This window comes from Gopherus flavomarginatus, chromosome 2 (genome assembly GCF_025201925.1).
Source record: "Gopherus flavomarginatus isolate rGopFla2 chromosome 2, rGopFla2.mat.asm, whole genome shotgun sequence".
Classification (NCBI taxonomy): domain Eukaryota; kingdom Metazoa; phylum Chordata; order Testudines; family Testudinidae; genus Gopherus; species Gopherus flavomarginatus.
In genome coordinates, this window is record NC_066618.1 from 141,466,125 (window position 1) to 141,483,651 (window position 17,527).

Genomic DNA, 17,527 nt, shown 5'->3' on the forward strand with positions numbered 1-17,527 from the left:
CTCGCTGAAATCAGTGGAAAGACTATCAGGGGCATTGCATCTGGGCTTTTATCTAGGAATACTGGGGATGAGCATTCCCTAGAAGTGTAATGAATTTGAGGGTCAAATACCGTTTTCTTCCTTTGCTATCTACTATCGTTCCATTCATTGCACATCCCCATTCACAGGGGTTGTGAGAGAATCCCCCTTCCCCTCCATGCAGCATTGAACAATTTGCCAGACCTTTAGTGGCCACTGTCGGAAAGAGTTTGCTGGACCCGTGCTGTTCCAGTATGGCAATTTCCAACTTCCCTTATCAGTTGCTTACTACTTCACAGTATTCTTATGGACGGCAATATGTGTTGGAAACAGATTAAAGAAAACCACTTTGCTTAAATAAAAATAATGGGCTAGATGATGGCAGCAGTTTGAAACTGTAGTGGTTGCCCTTGCATAGCAGTTCTTGCAGAACAAATTGCTGGTTGAAACACAACAGAGCTGTTGGAGATGCAAAGCATTTTTATTTTTCTTGGGCACTCTTTCAAAGCATGCCTGCGGTGGAAGCTTTGTGGCACTGTGCCTGTGAAAAAAGTGTTCTTTTTTTTTTTCATTCTACGATTACTGTTGCTGGGTTTTTTGTTTTTGTTTTTTTGTTTGTTGGTGGGGTTTTTTTTGGGGGGGGTGGGGGGTTAAGCTAATCAATCAGATGTAAACCGGATGCCTCGAGGAGTGCTAATGAGCTACAGAGCCTTTCATCTATAAATTCTGAGTTAAAATTCACCCCTACATTGGAACAAAAGTTGTTGCTGTCTGTGTGATAGCCTGTGTCCAGTGGGCTGTATATCATATTTGTTGGCTGGTCTCTATCCTGTCTGGTTTTTGATAGAAACGCAGGCAGCCAGAACTTGGAGAGTGCTCTAAGAAAGTCTGCTTGCTGGGTAAACTGGAGGGAAAAAGAGAGAGACACAAATGGTGGGTGATGCCACAGTCACACAGGACTCCCCAAAATGCTGACAGAAATACCACTTCAGAACGTTTAGTTATAAATCATTATAATCAATCCTCTGATTCCCTGATGAAAATCCATGAACTCATGAGTGCCTGACAAAGGCTTCCAGCTTTAGTCTTTGAAAGAAACCTTTAGTCCCTGTTAATATACAGCATGCAGAAGTTACTTCCAAGGGCTTTTCTGTTTTTTCTGCTCAAAGTGACAGGCATCCAGCTGCCATATTTTGGCCTCTGACATAACGCTGTAATTGCTGATCTAATTGCTCTTACACTTCGTTTTTGTTCATAAATGCCCTCCATTGAGTAATGAAAGGTCGGAATTTGTATGTTAATAAGGCAGGCAGTACAAAAATGATGTAACGATTGAACATGCATTTTTCATGGTAAAGGAGTGAAGTCAAATCTGTGCTACCCAGTGATTGCGAATGACACCCATTCCCACTGAGCCTGCCTCTTCAAGGTGCTGAGGGCCTGCAATGGGGGCTGGGCATCATTAGCTCCTATCGAAGAGCTGACTCTTGACTCTTGGAAGGTTAGCCCTTCCTCCAATCAGTAGTGCACTCGCTATCACTTCAAAGCCTGCAAAGTTCCTTCTCAACCTTTTTCTTTCTAAAGCCCCCCTAATGTGCTATAAAATTGCATGGCTCACATGTGCCACAGCTGTTTTTCTGCATGTAAAAATGAGCTGGCATTAGGAGGTAGCTAGCAGGGCAACTACTCAGGGCTCCATGCCACACGGGGCCCCGCAAAGCTAAGCTGCTTAGGCTTCAGCTTGAGGCCTGGTTGGCAGAGTTCGGGCTGGTGGGCCTTTGACTTTCTGCCCTGGGCCCCAATGAGTCTTAATGCTAGCCTGGCTTGGGAGACCCCCCGAAACCAGCTCACAGCCCCCCCAGGGGTCTCGGACCACTGGTTGAGAACTGCTGCCTTAGGCAACTAATGTTACATGATAATCCATGTTATCACCTTTTGGCTGGGAGTTGTTTGCATCACTTGAGCAATTAAAAATAACAATATGTTGCTTCATTTAATCATTTTCTTCTGCAGACAGCCATGTGGGTTACATGAATCAATGGGACACAGTAGGCCACAACACAAATCTAAAGGACTTGACTCGGCTGCTAAAATACACAAGGAGCACAAAGGGACAGAAAGAACTTGCAGATGCAGCAGTGTTCATTAACTCGGGCTCCTGGCTGCCCACATTTATTTTCAGAGTTTGATGTGTCTGAAACAACCAAGTCTCAATTGTGTTTTGTCTACTCTGGATTGACGCTGTGAGCCTTCTCTTTTCTCCAAGGTCAATTCCCACTATGTGGTTCAGATTCACCTCTAATGTAGAATGAGTTGTGACCACTCCAACAGTTCACAGATGTCTGGATTGAGGATTTGATTCAGGTCTGTTTAATATGTTTATTGATAAGGTTATTTATATTTTGGGAAGAAGAGGGTCATTTAAAACATAAGAAAATGCATATTAAATTGGGAAGTAATGGCAAATTCCACTTCCAAAAGTCGGGCAGTGCGGGCACTCATTTTGTCACTCACATGGGTTTGAAACCAGGGCAGTGCTAAGTTATACTCATTCTTAATATATACAGAATAATTAAATTTAAGTGAAAACAAAGCCCTACTGCTCCTTTTGTTTGTAGACACTGGCTATGTGTGAGAAGCTGTTTTTTTTCCCCCTTAACTACTTCAATAAAGAGCAGACTCCATTACTAGAAACTAATTTGCTTGTGCATCATTGGCACTAGTTGAAAATGGGCCTCTGGGAACACTCTGGCTGTTGTCAAGGTACGCAAACAATATTAGCTAGGTGATGTGCTTCAGTGTGATTTGTTTGGTGTTTTTCTGGCAGTGGTATTATACTCTGGGTTTTTTATTTTCTTCCTGCCTATCTTTCAAGGTATTTTCATGGCCCCTACCATAACGATATCTGAACACTTCCTTAGTTGTGTGTGTGAGTTCTAACCAGTGGGCAGAAGACAGATTGCATTACATAAAGACAGAACCTGACAGGGTACTGTATTAAATATGGAAATAAGTTAAACATGATACAGAAGTGTCATTCCATTCCACAATGTGCACAGACTGCACACTTCTTTATGCCACGTTCTTGGAACAGCAACACATGTCCTTATAGTCAAAGTTCAGTTACTGTAACTTCCTCTACTCTTAGCTGCTACATCATGTACAACACATTCAAAATGTAGAGGCTGGCTCTCACTGCTGTGATCACAGTAAGACTTCTTTCCATTGGCTGCCTCTGAAGTGGTGGATTGGTTGATGAGATGGCTCTATTGCTAATTAAAGCCCTTGTTGGTGCAGCTCCTAGCTACATCAGAAACCACCTCTGTGGGCCTCAGCTGGCTCCCAAGGTGGTGAGTCCCATTATGTGGCTGTAGGATGACCAGATAGCAAGTGTGAAAAATTGAGATAGGGTTTGAGAGTGATAGGTGCCAATATAAGTAAAAGTCCTGAATATTGGGACTGTCCTTATAAGATCGGGATATCTGGTCACCCTATGTGGCCATGAGGTGATAAGCATTGTGTTTTAAATTGAAGTTAATCCCTTCTGAAAACTTTCATGTAATCTCTTCCCACTTCTTTAAAAAATGCTTTAATTTTCAAACTTCTCAGCTTGGCCATTCTTGCCCGTGTATTTTGTCTTTTCCATCCCCCTTTATCTTTTCTTTCACTCTGGATTGTTGAAGTTTTAAAGGGGTGGTATCCCTTGTGCTGTTTTTTAACTGTCAGTACTTAGGGTGTAAATTCCAACTGCTGTGGTGGGAGCTGAAGGGCAAAAAAAAAAAAAAAAAAGGATTTTCACCACCACTGTTTAATTCTAGTCATAATTAAGTCAGTGAAACTCTATTGATTTCAGTGGATTTACACGGATGTGAAACTGGAATAATGTAGTGTTGAATCAGATCCAGAATGATGATTGATTTATTATTTCATTGTAAACACAGGATTTTGTTTCCCGAGCAGATCTTTCTGGATGGCAGCTGCACAGAATATTAATAGAGCACTGTGCAGATACAAAATTTGTATCTGCATCCAATCTGTGATCTGTAAACATGGTCCGTGGATATAAAGTGGATATCTGCAGATTTGCAATGCTCTACATTTTAGACTTCACTTTAACACTAGTTATCGAAAACACTCATCAAAAGCCAAAACCAGCCCAAAAATACTTTTGATTTTAGGGTTTCATTATAAATCCAAACCTTGGACCAGAGGCTTCCTAACCTTGGCAGTGTCATTTCAGTGAATCTAGATTAGTTCATGGTTATGGACGGAAAACACACAAAATTAGATATTTGTCACGAGACTGAATCCAGAGAAAACTTAAAAGTTAAATGAACGTAAAGCTGGTAATGAAGCCAAACTGAGGCTTTCTGTTGCTTACACCTCACCCACCCAATCATCTCCCTCGCTCATTTGTGGATTCTGGATCTTTGGATTGTCTTACATGGGGTCCCAGGTATAGTAGAACAGTAGACAAGAAACAAATGATGGCCGCAAGCCAACCTTACATGTGGAAGAGGTGAAATTTGCAAATCTGTGGTTAAGGGCATATTGCAAATGCCAAAGATAATTAGCTAGCTAGACTTAACCATCTCTCCATTAAGCTAAATACATTTAGCTTCTTAAATCTGTCACTGAACAGCATGTTTTCTAATCCATTAATCTTTCTCGTGACTCTTCTCTGAACTCTCTTCAATTTATCAATATTCTCCTTGAAGTGTGGACACCAGAACTAGACACAGTATTGCAGCAGCATTCACAGCAGTGCCAAATACAAAGGTAAAATACCCTGTCTACTCCTACTTAGGAGTCCCCTGCTTATGGATGCAAGAATCGCATTAACCCATTCAGCCACAGTGTCATACTGGGAGCTCACATTCAGCTGATTGTCCATCATGACCCCAGATCTTTTTCAGAGTCACTGCTTCCCACCCTCGACTCCTCCATCCTATAAATATGACCTGCATTCTTTGTATGCATTTACATTTGGCTGTATTAAAAGCATATTGTTTTCTTGAGCCCAGTTTACTAAGTGATCCAGATCACTCTGTATCAGTGACCTGACCTCTTCATTATTTACCATTCCCTCAATCTCTTTCTGTTATCCGAAAACTTTATCAGTAATTTTATGTTTTATTCCTTTTCACTGATTAAAAATGTTAAATAGCATGCTGAGAACCGATCCCTGCCAGACCCATTAAACACCCACCTGCTCAGTGATGATTCCCAGTTTACAATTAGATTTTGAGAGCTATCATTTAGCCAGTTTTTAATCTATTTCAGGTGTTCATTATTAATTTTGTATTGTTCTAGCTTTTTAATTAAAATGTCATGTGGTACTAAGCCAAATGCCTTACAGAAATCTAAGTGTATTTCATCAACAGTATTACCTTTATCAACCAAATGTGTAATCTCAACCAAAAAAAATAAAGTTCGTTTGACAAGATCTATTTTTCATCAACCCATGTTGATTGGCATTATATGAGTCCCCTTTCGTTCTTTATTAATTGAGTTTCAGCATCAGCCACTCCATTATCTTGCCTGGGATTGATGTCAGACTGAGAGGCCTATAATTATCCAGGTCATCCCATTTACGCTTTTTAAATATTGGCACATCCATCAGTTTTCCTCCAGCCTTCCAGTGTTCCAAGACTTACTGAAAATCATCATTAATGGTCCAATGAGCTCCTCAGCCAGCTATTTTAAAACCCTTGGATGCAAATTATCAGGACCCGCTGATTTAAAAATGTCTAATTTAACATCCTCTTGCAGAATGGAAGGATTGTTATCCTATAATATGACTACATCGTACATGCACAGCCCTCCAAATACTATGTATAAGATACTGGCCACTGTGGTATCTGGGTACAGGAGTACAATTAAAAGTAGCATTGTACTTGACCCAGAGGTCTAGTCTGTCACGTTAATTTTTTTTTCTCTTCATCCTTGTCATGGTGCTGCTTTTCTTCCCCTTTCCCCCATCCTTTCTTTCATGAAATGGTGATGGAAGAATATCACTAATAAGGGAAGAGCTTATTGAAGAGGTGAATTTTGCATTTAGATCCGAATGCTGTGAATCTGTTACTGGATCTGGTGTAAAGGTGATATATTGTGGTGTTTTAGGCTTCTCCACGTTGTCCTCTGACTGGGAAAGATGATCTCTAGGGTTGAGGGTATAGTTAGTCAGATAAATCTATGGTAACTATCTAGTGACAGCTGGTAAATGCTAACTTCTGAATGGCTTCTTTTGTAGACCTTGGACTCCTTGGAGAAACTGAGATTTTTAACTAGGCTGTCAATCATGTTACAAAGGTACTTGTCCGGTAGGCTCTGGACTGATACCACTAACTCATATCCAATATGTCACCAAATAGCCAGCAGACAGTAAAAATAAAAATAAAAAAGCCTACATTCATTAATGTGCAGAACTATTTTTACACTAGCATCCTAGAGCTGTAAGTACTCAGTTTCCTAAGCCATCTGATTCCCACGAGTCATGTTTAACTTTAGCGTCATTCCAAACTGAGACTGGTTTGGGAATTATGGGTAGGGTTATTGTTTGCAAAATGGAAAATGGAAAAAAATGACAATTAGAAATGTAAATAAAGGAAACTACAAATAAAAATATACTTGTTTAAAACACTGGCAAGTAAATCTGTATATTTATATTTTAGTTAAAGATACATTTTGTATACATAATATTTCAAGTTTTTTCTCCCTACCTATAGATAATAATGAAATACTATTTAAATTACTTCCTGATTCTCTTACGTAGTTCTCAGTACTTTAGAAACTCATCTGTAACAGAAGAATGAATACAAGGGAATTCAGAAGATATAAATTTCTGTCTAGTCTCTGCAGGCAAATATTACGGGAAAATAACTTACATCTGCTTTGCTTGCATTCCAGTTCACAGTTTAAAGCAGCTAACCACAGAATTCAGTTCTGTTTCGTGAGGATTAAAATGGTTTTAACAAGGCCATTTTTGCCTAATTGGGAGTGACATTTAAGGCAAGCATGCTGGAAAAAAGGGCAGCAGAGAGGATAAACCCAGCCAAATACTGGAGTCCTGACATTACTTTTGGAAAAAATAATAGAGCTGATTGTCATTCAGCCTCTCAAGCTAATCCGTGATTTAATTGCTTCCTAAGAGCTTTATTCTTGTATGGAGAGTCACAGTCAAAGCCAAATTACAAATAGGGCCTCTACAGAACTAACCTTGATGGAGAGTTTGGGGCATTACCGTTATCAGACTGCTAGACTTTTGTTTGCACCCATTTAACCTTTCCAACATCACACTTTTAGTTAAACATTTCATGAAAACTAAGATTAATTTATACTGGAAAATCCCATTATGAATGCAAAAATGCATGTTTGAACTCTCCTATCCTTTTTAAAAACAATTGTAGCTTTAATAGTTCTTTGTAATTTGTTTTTTTTAATTTACAGAGTAGTGTGGGCTCCCCCTGCTGGCTACATTAAGAAATGCAAATTCACAGTATTGATAACTAAAAGTTGTGTAGTGTTATCAGCTGAAACTTTGTTTATTTTTGTTAGCAAAAATGGAATAAGGCATCTATTTCTTTTTTTAAATCAAGTGGTGACTATTTTTCTAAATCTAAAAGCAATACACCTTTCCAAATACAGGATACCATGCATGAGTGTCATGTAAATGCTTCTAACAAGGAATGTTGTTGTTGTTGTTGTTTTTAAAGGCTCATAGTAAAAGAAGCAATATATCATAAATAGTACTTTAATTTGATAAAATTGTGGTTGCATGTAGATTTAGGTATTAAGCGTTCAAAGAGCATTCTCTAACTCGTTGCTGTTGACTTATCCCCTGTCTTTCCTCACTCCTTATGCCTGTCTTCCTATCTCCTATGTGTTTCTGCATTACTGTGTTGTTTTGACACTTTTTTCTGTAATTAGTATTATGTCAGAATATAACTATAGGCATGTATAGAGGCATAAACAGCGTGGGGATTTGGTTGTGCTTAGTGCAGCAGCAGCCAAGCAATTAACCATTTGATGGGTGCTCAGAAATATATTTATGCTAGCAAAATAATTAATGTCAAAGTTCTAACTTTAAATTGGATTTTTATGTAATTGGGTGATTAACACTGAAAATCAAACTCAGCCCAAATGTACCTATTCACATCATGGATGAATTTGTGCAATTGAATTTTATAGGAAGATTTGTGGGTACGAGCTGTTTGAATTGAAAAAATATTAATTATAACTGTTATAACTATACCAATTTTTCTTTTTGTATGGAAGAATAAATTCTCATTTTTTCCGAAGCACAAAATGATAGGATCTAAAACATTTTATAAATACAAAAAATCTTGTTAGGAAAATGTTTACCCACATAAAGGTATGCAACAGAGATACTCAACCTCCTCAGAAGACAGGTTAGTATTTCAGTGGTCTGGTTAAATCTTGCTTCGGTAGGGAAAACCTGGCCACTTTAAGGTTCCAAGGCCTTCACACCTGGGAGGTCTGAGTACTGCTGTATTTGCCTGGTTAAATATAGCTATTTAGGGCCAAATTTTCCAAAATGACCTCTAAACTTGGACTTGCCAAAGAACAAATTTGCATGTGTCAGTGGTATCTGTGCATGTAACCAGGTTATGTCTGTCAAATTAAGGTGTGCAATTTTAGCCACTTAATGAACAAGAGAGGCAAGGTCTCTGAAAGCATTCTATCATGGGGCTTTTAATTCTGAATCAAGGCTGCAATTATAATCTGCATATGGGTTCTCAGAATACCATAGTTCTATAGATTATTGGGGAAGGGAGATGAGGAAAGAGCCACCCAGAAGAACATGTGATTAGGGTCTCCTCTCTCTTCTGCTCACCAGTGTGTTCCACTGTGCTTTAGCATCTTCTGGAAAGCAGCAGAATGTATAGAAACTGGTACATTATAACAAGCAATTAATACCTGCAATTACAGTAGAATGCATAAATCTGCTCTGTTCGGCAATTAGAGATACTCTGCAGATCTTTTTAGAGGTTACACATAGCTAATATTTCCCACTTCTGCCTCCTTGAGTTATATCGTATACCACAAAAGCAGCAAAGAATCCTGTGGCACCTTATAGACTAACAGAGGTTTTGGAGCATGAGCTTTCGTGGGTGAATACCCACTTCCTCAGATGCATGTAATGGAAATATCCAGGGGCAGGTATATATATGTGTGCTAGCAAGCAAGCTAGAGATAACGAGGTCAGTTCAATCAGGGAGGATGAGGCCCTGTTCTAGCAGTTGAGGTGTGAAAACCAAGAGAGGAGAAACTGGTTCTGTAATTGGCAAGCCATTCACAGTCTTTGTTCAATCCTGAGCTGATGGTGTCAAATTTGCAGATGAACTGAAGCTCAGCAGTTTCTCTTTGAAGTCTGGTCCTGAAGTTTTTTTGCTGCAGGATGGCCACCTTAAGGTCTGCTATAGTGTGGCCAGGGAGGTTGAAGTGCTCTCCTACAGGTTTTTGTATATTGCCATTCCTAATGTCTGATTTGTGTCCATTTATCCTTTTCCGTAGAGACTGTCCAGTTTGGCCGATGTACATAGCAGAGGGGCATTGCTGGCATATGATGGCGTATATTACATTGGTGGATGTGCAGGTGAATGAACCAGTGATGGTGTGGCTGATCTGGTTAGGTCCTGTGATGGTGTCGCTGGTGTAGATATGTGGGCAGAGCTGGCATCGAGGTTTGTTGCATGGATTGGTTCCTGAGCTAGAGTTATTATGGTGTGGTGTGCAGTTACTGGTGAGAATATGTTTCAGGTTGGCAGGTTGTCTGTGGGCAAGGATAGGCCTGCCACCCAAGGCCTGTGAAAGTGTGGGATCATTGTCCAGGATGGGTTGTAGATCCTTGATGATGCGTTGGAGGGGTTTTAGCTGGGGGCTGTATGTGATGGCCAGTGGAGTCCTGTTGGTTTCTCTCTTGGGTTTGTCTTGCAGTAGGAGGCTTCTGGGTACACGTCTGGCTCTGTTGATCTGTGTCCTTATTTCCTCGTGTGGGTATTGTAGTTTTGAGAATGCTTGGTGGAGATTTTGTAGGTGTTGGTCTCTGTCTGAGGGGTCAGAGCAGATGCGGTTGTACCTCAGTGCTTGGCTGTAGACAATGGATCGTGTGATGTGCCCGGGATGGAAGCTGGAGGCATGAAGGTAGGCATGGCGGTCGGTGGGTTTTCGATATAGGGTGGTGTTAATGTGACCATCACTTATTTGCCTAGCCACCATGGATGTAGAGGCTCTCTACACAAACATCCCACACACAGATGGAATACAAGCTGTCAGGAACACTATCCCTGATGATGCCACAGCACAACTGGCTGCTGAGCTCTGTGCCTTTATACTTACACACAACTATTTCAAATTTGATGACAATATATATCTCCAGATCAGTGGCACTGCTATGGGCACCCGCATGGCCCCACAATATGCCAATATCTTCATGGCCGACCTGGAACAACGCTTCCTCAGCTCTCGTCCACTCACACCCCTTCTCTATCTACGCTACATTGATGACATCTTCATCATCTGGACCCATGGGAAGGAGACTCTGGAAAAATTCCACCATGATTTCAACAGCTTCCACCCCACCATCAACCTCAGCCTGGATCAATCTACACGGGAGGTCCACTTTCTTGACACCACGGTGCAAATAAGTGATGGTCACATTAACACCACCCTATATCGAAAACCCACCGACCGCCATGCCTACCTTCATGCCTCCAGCTTCCATCCCGGGCACATCACACGATCCATTGTCTACAGCCAAGCACTGAGGTACAACCGCATCTGCTCTGACCCCTCAGACAGAGACCAACACCTACAAAATCTCCACCAAGCATTCTCAAAACTACAATACCCACACGAGGAAATAAGGACACAGATCAACAGAGCCAGACGTGTACCCAGAAGCCTCCTACTGCAAGACAAACCCAAGAGAGAAACCAACAGGACTCCACTGGCCATCACATACAGCCCCCAGCTAAAACCCCTCCAACGCATCATCAAGGATCTACAACCCATCCTGGACAATGATCCCACACTTTCACAGGCCTTGGGTGGCAGGCCTATCCTTGCCCACAGACAACCTGCCAACCTGAAACATATTCTCACCAGTAACTGCACACCACACCATAATAACTCTAGCTCAGGAACCAATCCATGCAACAAACCTCGATGCCAGCTCTGCCCACATATCTACACCAGCGACACCATCACAGGACCTAACCAGATCAGCCACACCATCACTGGTTCATTCACCTGCACATCCACCAATGTAATATACGCCATCATATGCCAGCAATGCCCCTCTGCTATGTACATCGGCCAAACTGGACAGTCTCTACGGAAAAGGATAAATGGACACAAATCAGACATTAGGAATGGCAATATACAAAAACCTGTAGGAGAGCACTTCAACCTCCCTGGCCACACTATAGCAGACCTTAAGGTGGCCATCCTGCAGCAAAAAAACTTCAGGACCAGACTTCAAAGAGAAACTGCTGAGCTTCAGTTCATCTGCAAATTTGACACCATCAGCTCAGGATTGAACAAAGACTGTGAATGGCTTGCCAATTACAGAACCAGTTTCTCCTCTCTTGGTTTTCACACCTCAACTGCTAGAACAGGGCCTCATCCTCCCTGATTGAACTGACCTCGTTATCTCTAGCTTGCTTGCTAGCACACATATATATACCTGCCCCTGGATATTTCCATTACATGCATCTGAGGAAGTGGGTATTCACCCACGAAAGCTCATGCTCCAAAACCTCTGTTAGTCTATAAGGTGCCACAGGATTCTTTGCTGCTTTTACAGATCCAGACTAACACGGCTACCCTCTGATACTATCGTATACCACCTTATTACACAACTAATCCAATTTATTTTAATGATACTACTCAACATAAGTGAGGGTTGCAGAACTTAGCTTGCAGATAGTTCTAATATAATATAAGATATTCTGTACCTTAAAACATTACACCGTTTTATCCCACCCTGTGGGAAGCAGTGCAGCCTAGTGGATAGAACACTGGACTGGGACCCAGGAAACATGGGTTACGTTCCTGTCTCTGACCCAGGCCAGCTGTGTGATTTTGGGCAAGTAATTTCATTGCTCTGTGCCTGAGTCTTCCCCATCTATAAAATGGAGATACTGACCACCTTTGCAAAGTGCTTTGAGCTCTAACAATGAAAAGTGCTATTTAAATAGAGATACTATTTCTAAAGATATGACATTTGAGGGCTCCTACTAGCCTGGCACTGCTTCATTTTTTCCACAAACATCAGAGCCTCTGCCATTGTTGCCACATGTTCCCAAGCTGTTCTGAATCCGTTTTTCCACAGGCATAAAGAACAAATTATTTTGTTGTTAAATTTAAGAAGGATTAGGACTCCCATTTTATTCATCTGCTTTCAAATGTGAACAAATAGTCACTAGAATAATTGCAGAATTTCAATATTTAGAAAAAAACTGTCATGTAAATAATAGCAGTACTTAATGTTAGTGGATTTTTGGCTCCTTTATTCATTTGTCGATTAATTTATATTACTATCAAAGGATGAACAGATAAATACAGTGTTCAAACGTGTAGGTTTTTTAAATGCAGAAAATGAGTATTGCTAGAACTATTTGTTAACATTTGAAAGTAGAGCCATTATGAATAGGAATTGCTATTCCTTTGGTTGCGGGGGTAGTGGTTTTTCTTTTTCAATTTTAACTTGGCATTGGTTACCACTGTTCCCTCTAAGCGCTGCGCATGTGCGTGCGCACACAGATCCTAAACCCTGCACACACGGTGAAACACAAAAAATGAAATACTACATTGGAACCAGGCCGAAATATCATTTACGGGCGACTTTTGACATTGTTTACAACTACGACCAGACATTTTGACTTATTCACACGTACTTGAGTTTGTACACAGCCAAATGAACAGACTACAAGGAGATGTGCGGGTCCCGACAATCAGCATTTCGAACGTGGAACGTTGATCATGTTGGGACGGTTGGGACCCACATATCTCCTTGTAGTCTGTTCATTTGGCTGTGTACAGGCTCAAGTACGTGTGAATAAGTTAAAATGCCTGGCCGTAGTTGCTAAGGAACTGCAAAGATTTCCCAGAAATGAACAAAAGTAAGTGTTGTTTTCGTAATTGAAATCTTTCAAAGGCATTGGACTTCATGCAGTTACTCACGATGTTTTACCATTTACCCCCATTTTTTTGCTATGCACAAACTTCCTTTATCCTAATCTGAATGATCTCCTGTTTGCTGTTTTCTCGAATCATGCTGTTAAGCGCATTGAAATAGTAGCCATATAATAGAAGTATTAATTTTAAATAAACCAATCTGGTAAAAAATCAATCGCAAAATGTCACTGTCCAGAGGTCTAAAGCGTAAAAGAACAGCGACTTCTTTTAAATCTTGATGGCTGGATGAGACTATAGACGCGGTTACACCTAAGTGTAATGCTTGTTAAACTTCATGAAATATTCACATATGATGAAGACAACTGAGTGGTTTGTGTATATTGTCGAGATGCCAGAGCTTTGGGAGAATTTTCAACAGGAAGACTGTGGAACAAAGTATGGAAGTAGGATTTCTTAAAGCGTCATCTGTCAAGTGAGTCTCTTATAGGTGGTGTAACAAGACTTAGAAACAAAAACCGTTCCTTACGGAGCAGATTGCTTGGCATGATTCTTGAAAGTCCAGCTGAAAAGCAGAGGAGGCAAATTAACCTTGAATGCAAGTGCTCAAACCCAGAAGAAATCAAGGTACTTATTGACAGTGTGGCATTGGCTATTAAAATGAACAGCTCAATGCTTTCTTAATGACCATATGGAAAAGTATGTGCGCATACCAGCGAGCTGGAGAAGTAAAAATTATGCTTTTGAATTTCTTGAAATTATCAACTGCATTGTCCAAAATGACCTCATGCATGAAATAGCATCGGCAATGTTTCATACTCTAGCTGTTGATGAAAGCCCTGGAGTGATAGCTCAGTGGTTTGAGCATTGGCCTGATAAACTCAGGGTTGTGAATTCAATCCTTGAGGGGGCTAGTTAGGGATAGTACTTGGTCCTGCTGGTGAAGACAGGGGACTGGACTTGATCAGCTTTCAAGGCCCCTTCCAATTCTATGAGATAGGTATATCTCCATATTATTATTATATCCATTAACAGATACTTGATATTCTACTTTAAATATAGATCCATAAATTCTGCAGACTATAAAACTTCATTTGGTGAACTATTACAATTGCAAGAACGTGATGCTGTTTCAGTAGTGTCTGCAATCAAAGAGTTTCATAAAAAACACCAACTTGATCTAATGATAATGGTGATATTCACATCTCATGACTCCTCCGTGATATTGGGCAAACTCAGTGTGGCGGCTCAGCTGAAATGTGATATTCCACATTTAGTCCAGCAATGCAGCGTTGCACACCGGGAAGACTTGAGGATTTCCAATGCATGGAAGGAGGTCAAACTGATAAGAGACATCGAAACCTTAATGAGAACTGTCTACACGGTCTTCTGTTGGTCATCCAGGAGAAAATTTCACGAAATAGTGGATGCGTCTGAATGTGAGTCCATGGCTTTCAGGCCACTCAATGAAGTGCGCTGGTTATTTAGGCACTTTGCGCTTTGAGCAGTTACTCACAACTATAATCCTCTTCTGGAATATTTTGAGCAAGACAAAGATACTGATCTAGTTTCTAAATACTGCCACAAAAAACTGAATACTGAATAGCATTAGAAATTTTTAATGATGTTTTGTCGGAGCTAGTGTCACTATTCACGCTGCTCCAGAAACGGGGCCTTACATCTCTTGAAGCATCTCACCTTGCCTGAGGTAAACTGAACAAGATCAGAAGACAGTACCTTGGAGATTCAGTCTTATGGAGTGACAAAGTTAAGGCTCCCTTAGTTATGAGCTCTCAGGAAAATAATGAAATTGATACCAATTCCATAGTAACTTTCATAAATATCTTGTGTGCACATTTAGCAGACAGGTTTCCAGAGGATGAAGTCCAGGAGTTGTCCACTTTTGATTGTGCAGCAATAGTTAAGTGTGACTTCAATTTTGGAATTCATCAGATCAGATCCCTATGTTCAAAATACAAAGACGTTCTTGCTGAAGAGATTGTTATAGTCAGTCAGTACAATGACTTCAAGTTTGCAGTAGCCGAAAGAATCAAAAGCGAATTGGTTTTAAGTTTCCTGGATATGGTGACATTTGCTCACCAGAACGAACAGTTTCAGGATCTTGCAAAGTTGATGGATATTGGAGGAACATTCCTAGCATCAAGTACAGACTGTGAGCGTGGCTTTAGCTTAATGCGCACTCTAAAAAGCAAACTATGGAGTCGTTTACAAATAGATCATTTGGACATGCTGATGTGTGTTAAGAGTTACCAGCTTGATGGAGGACTCATAGGTCTGGACAGAGTTTATACTGAATGGGCAAATGAAAAAGATTGCATGGGAAAACAGTAAGGTTAGTTTAGCAGTCTTTGACATTTTGACCAATAAGGAAATTAAAATGCATTTGTAATTACATATCTTATTCTTGGCTGATAATCATTTATTGATATTTTTTAGGAAAATTTTAAATTTAAAACACAAACTATTGTTTTCCTTTTTTTACTTATGATGTCTCTATCTGAAAACCCATATAAATTGACATAATGGCCAAGTTATTAAATTGTCTTTATTATATGTTTATCAAAATCTTTTGGGATGTGTATAGAATGAAAGGTGAAAGTGGACACCAACGGGCAGAAGCCTATGGACTGATAATGATCATGATTAATATGTGCTTGACATATGCTTGTGATTGTCTATAAAAAAGATCCTAAAGCATAATGCTTAAAACTAACTTCTGCTTCATGAAGAATGGTTAAATTTCCTTTTTCTAAGTATTTAAAAATGACGTTTATAAAATAACATGGTGTAAAACTGTTATTATCACAAAGTGCAAATTAAAACTTTTTAAATGTATAAGCATTTTACTTGCTTGGGCTCATTTGCCTCATGGTGCACAAATTTGAACTCTGCTTCAAAAATTTGCACAGAAGAAAATTTGTGTGCACATGGCCTGTCAAAAATTAGAGGGAATGTTGTTGGTCATCTTTTCCAATTCTAATATATATTTTCTGGGAGGGGAGAGCAGAACTGCACACACTATTAAAAGGGTGAGTGTACCTTGGATTTATAAGTGGCAGTATGATATTTTCTTTCGGTAATGATATCCTAACATTCTGTTTGCTTTTTTGACTGCTACTAAATGGATGTTTTCAGAGAACTATCCACTGTGACTCCAAGATCTTTCTTAAGTGGTAACAGTTAATTTAAAACCCATCAATTTGTATGTATAGTTGGGATTTTATTTTCCAATGTGCATTACTTTGTACTTATCAACATTGACATTTTCCTGCCCAGTTTTGTGAGATCTCTTTGTAACTCTTTGCAGCCAGCTTTGGACTTAACCAGCTTGAGTAATTTTTGTATTGTCTGCAAATTTTGCCACCACACTCTTCACCCCTTTTTCCAGATCATTTATGAATATATTGAACAGCACAAGTCCCAGTACGGGTCCTTGGGGGACCCCACTACTTACCTCTCTCCCTGGGGATTGGTAATTGTGATAGAAATGTCATTCATCCAAAACAAAAACAAACCAAACAAACAAAAGCTACCTCCATCCCTTTGGCGAATCAGCTTCACTGTTTTGCTGTTTCCAGCTGTGGCAGTTCAGTGCAGGCTCTGGACAGTCACAGGCACATCCTCATAGATATCCACATAAAACACTCTGCTGAGTAGGCAGCAGGATGACCAGTTGTGAGTAGAAGCTTTTAATTACATACAGAATGGTTTTATTTAGATTTTTTTCCTTTAGCTTATTTCTAGTGCCAAAGCCAGGAAGAATGTTACCTATTTTTTAAAACACCTTGTCTTCTATCCCTAAACTGTCAATCCTAATAGCAAACCTGTTGAAAATCTTCAGCTAGTTTCATTTGGCCAGTATTCTTTTGGAACAGAGCAACAGATCTATTCATTGACTAGTTTCTGAAGCTTTTGATTTTCCAGTAGCAATCAGCAGAGAACAGTGAAAGGATTTTAAAGGAGTTTGGATATGCTTTCATTAAAGACCATTTGATCAGTTATTTTCTAGAAATCCATACAAATAGAAGATGTTTTCAAGCTTCTGCATCTATTCAAAAGTACTGCTTTCAAAATGTGACCTGGCATACAGGGCTGAACAGCAGTACTCAACTCTGTGTGTCATTAGGGTTCTGCTTTGTGGGAGGGAGCAAATCATGAGCAGCTTAAAAATAGAGCTGGTTGGGAAAACATTAGAACCATTTTCTGATGGAAAATGAAATTTTAGTTAAATCATACCATTTCACGGAATCATGTTTTTGCCAAAATTTCATTTTGGAGTCAAAAAGGAAAAAGTTCGAACACCGCTGAAATGTCCCATTTTGACATT

The 17,527-nt window shown here is 40.0% G+C and overlaps 2 protein-coding genes across 3 annotated transcripts in view; both read left to right on the top strand.

Moving 5' to 3' along the window:
• LOC127043556 (uncharacterized) overlaps nucleotides 1-11,874 on the top strand; it is a 33,497-nt gene extending 21,623 nt beyond the window's left edge. The window contains exon 2 of the mRNA XM_050937496.1: nucleotides 10,658-11,874. Coding sequence (XP_050793453.1) covers nucleotides 10,658-11,677 — 1,020 coding nt within the window. The 3' untranslated portion in view covers nucleotides 11,678-11,874. The remainder of the gene's footprint in view (nucleotides 1-10,657) is intronic.
• FBXL7 (F-box and leucine rich repeat protein 7) overlaps nucleotides 1-17,527 on the top strand; it is a 348,004-nt gene that overhangs the window by 261,691 nt on the left and 68,786 nt on the right. The window lies entirely within an intron of this gene.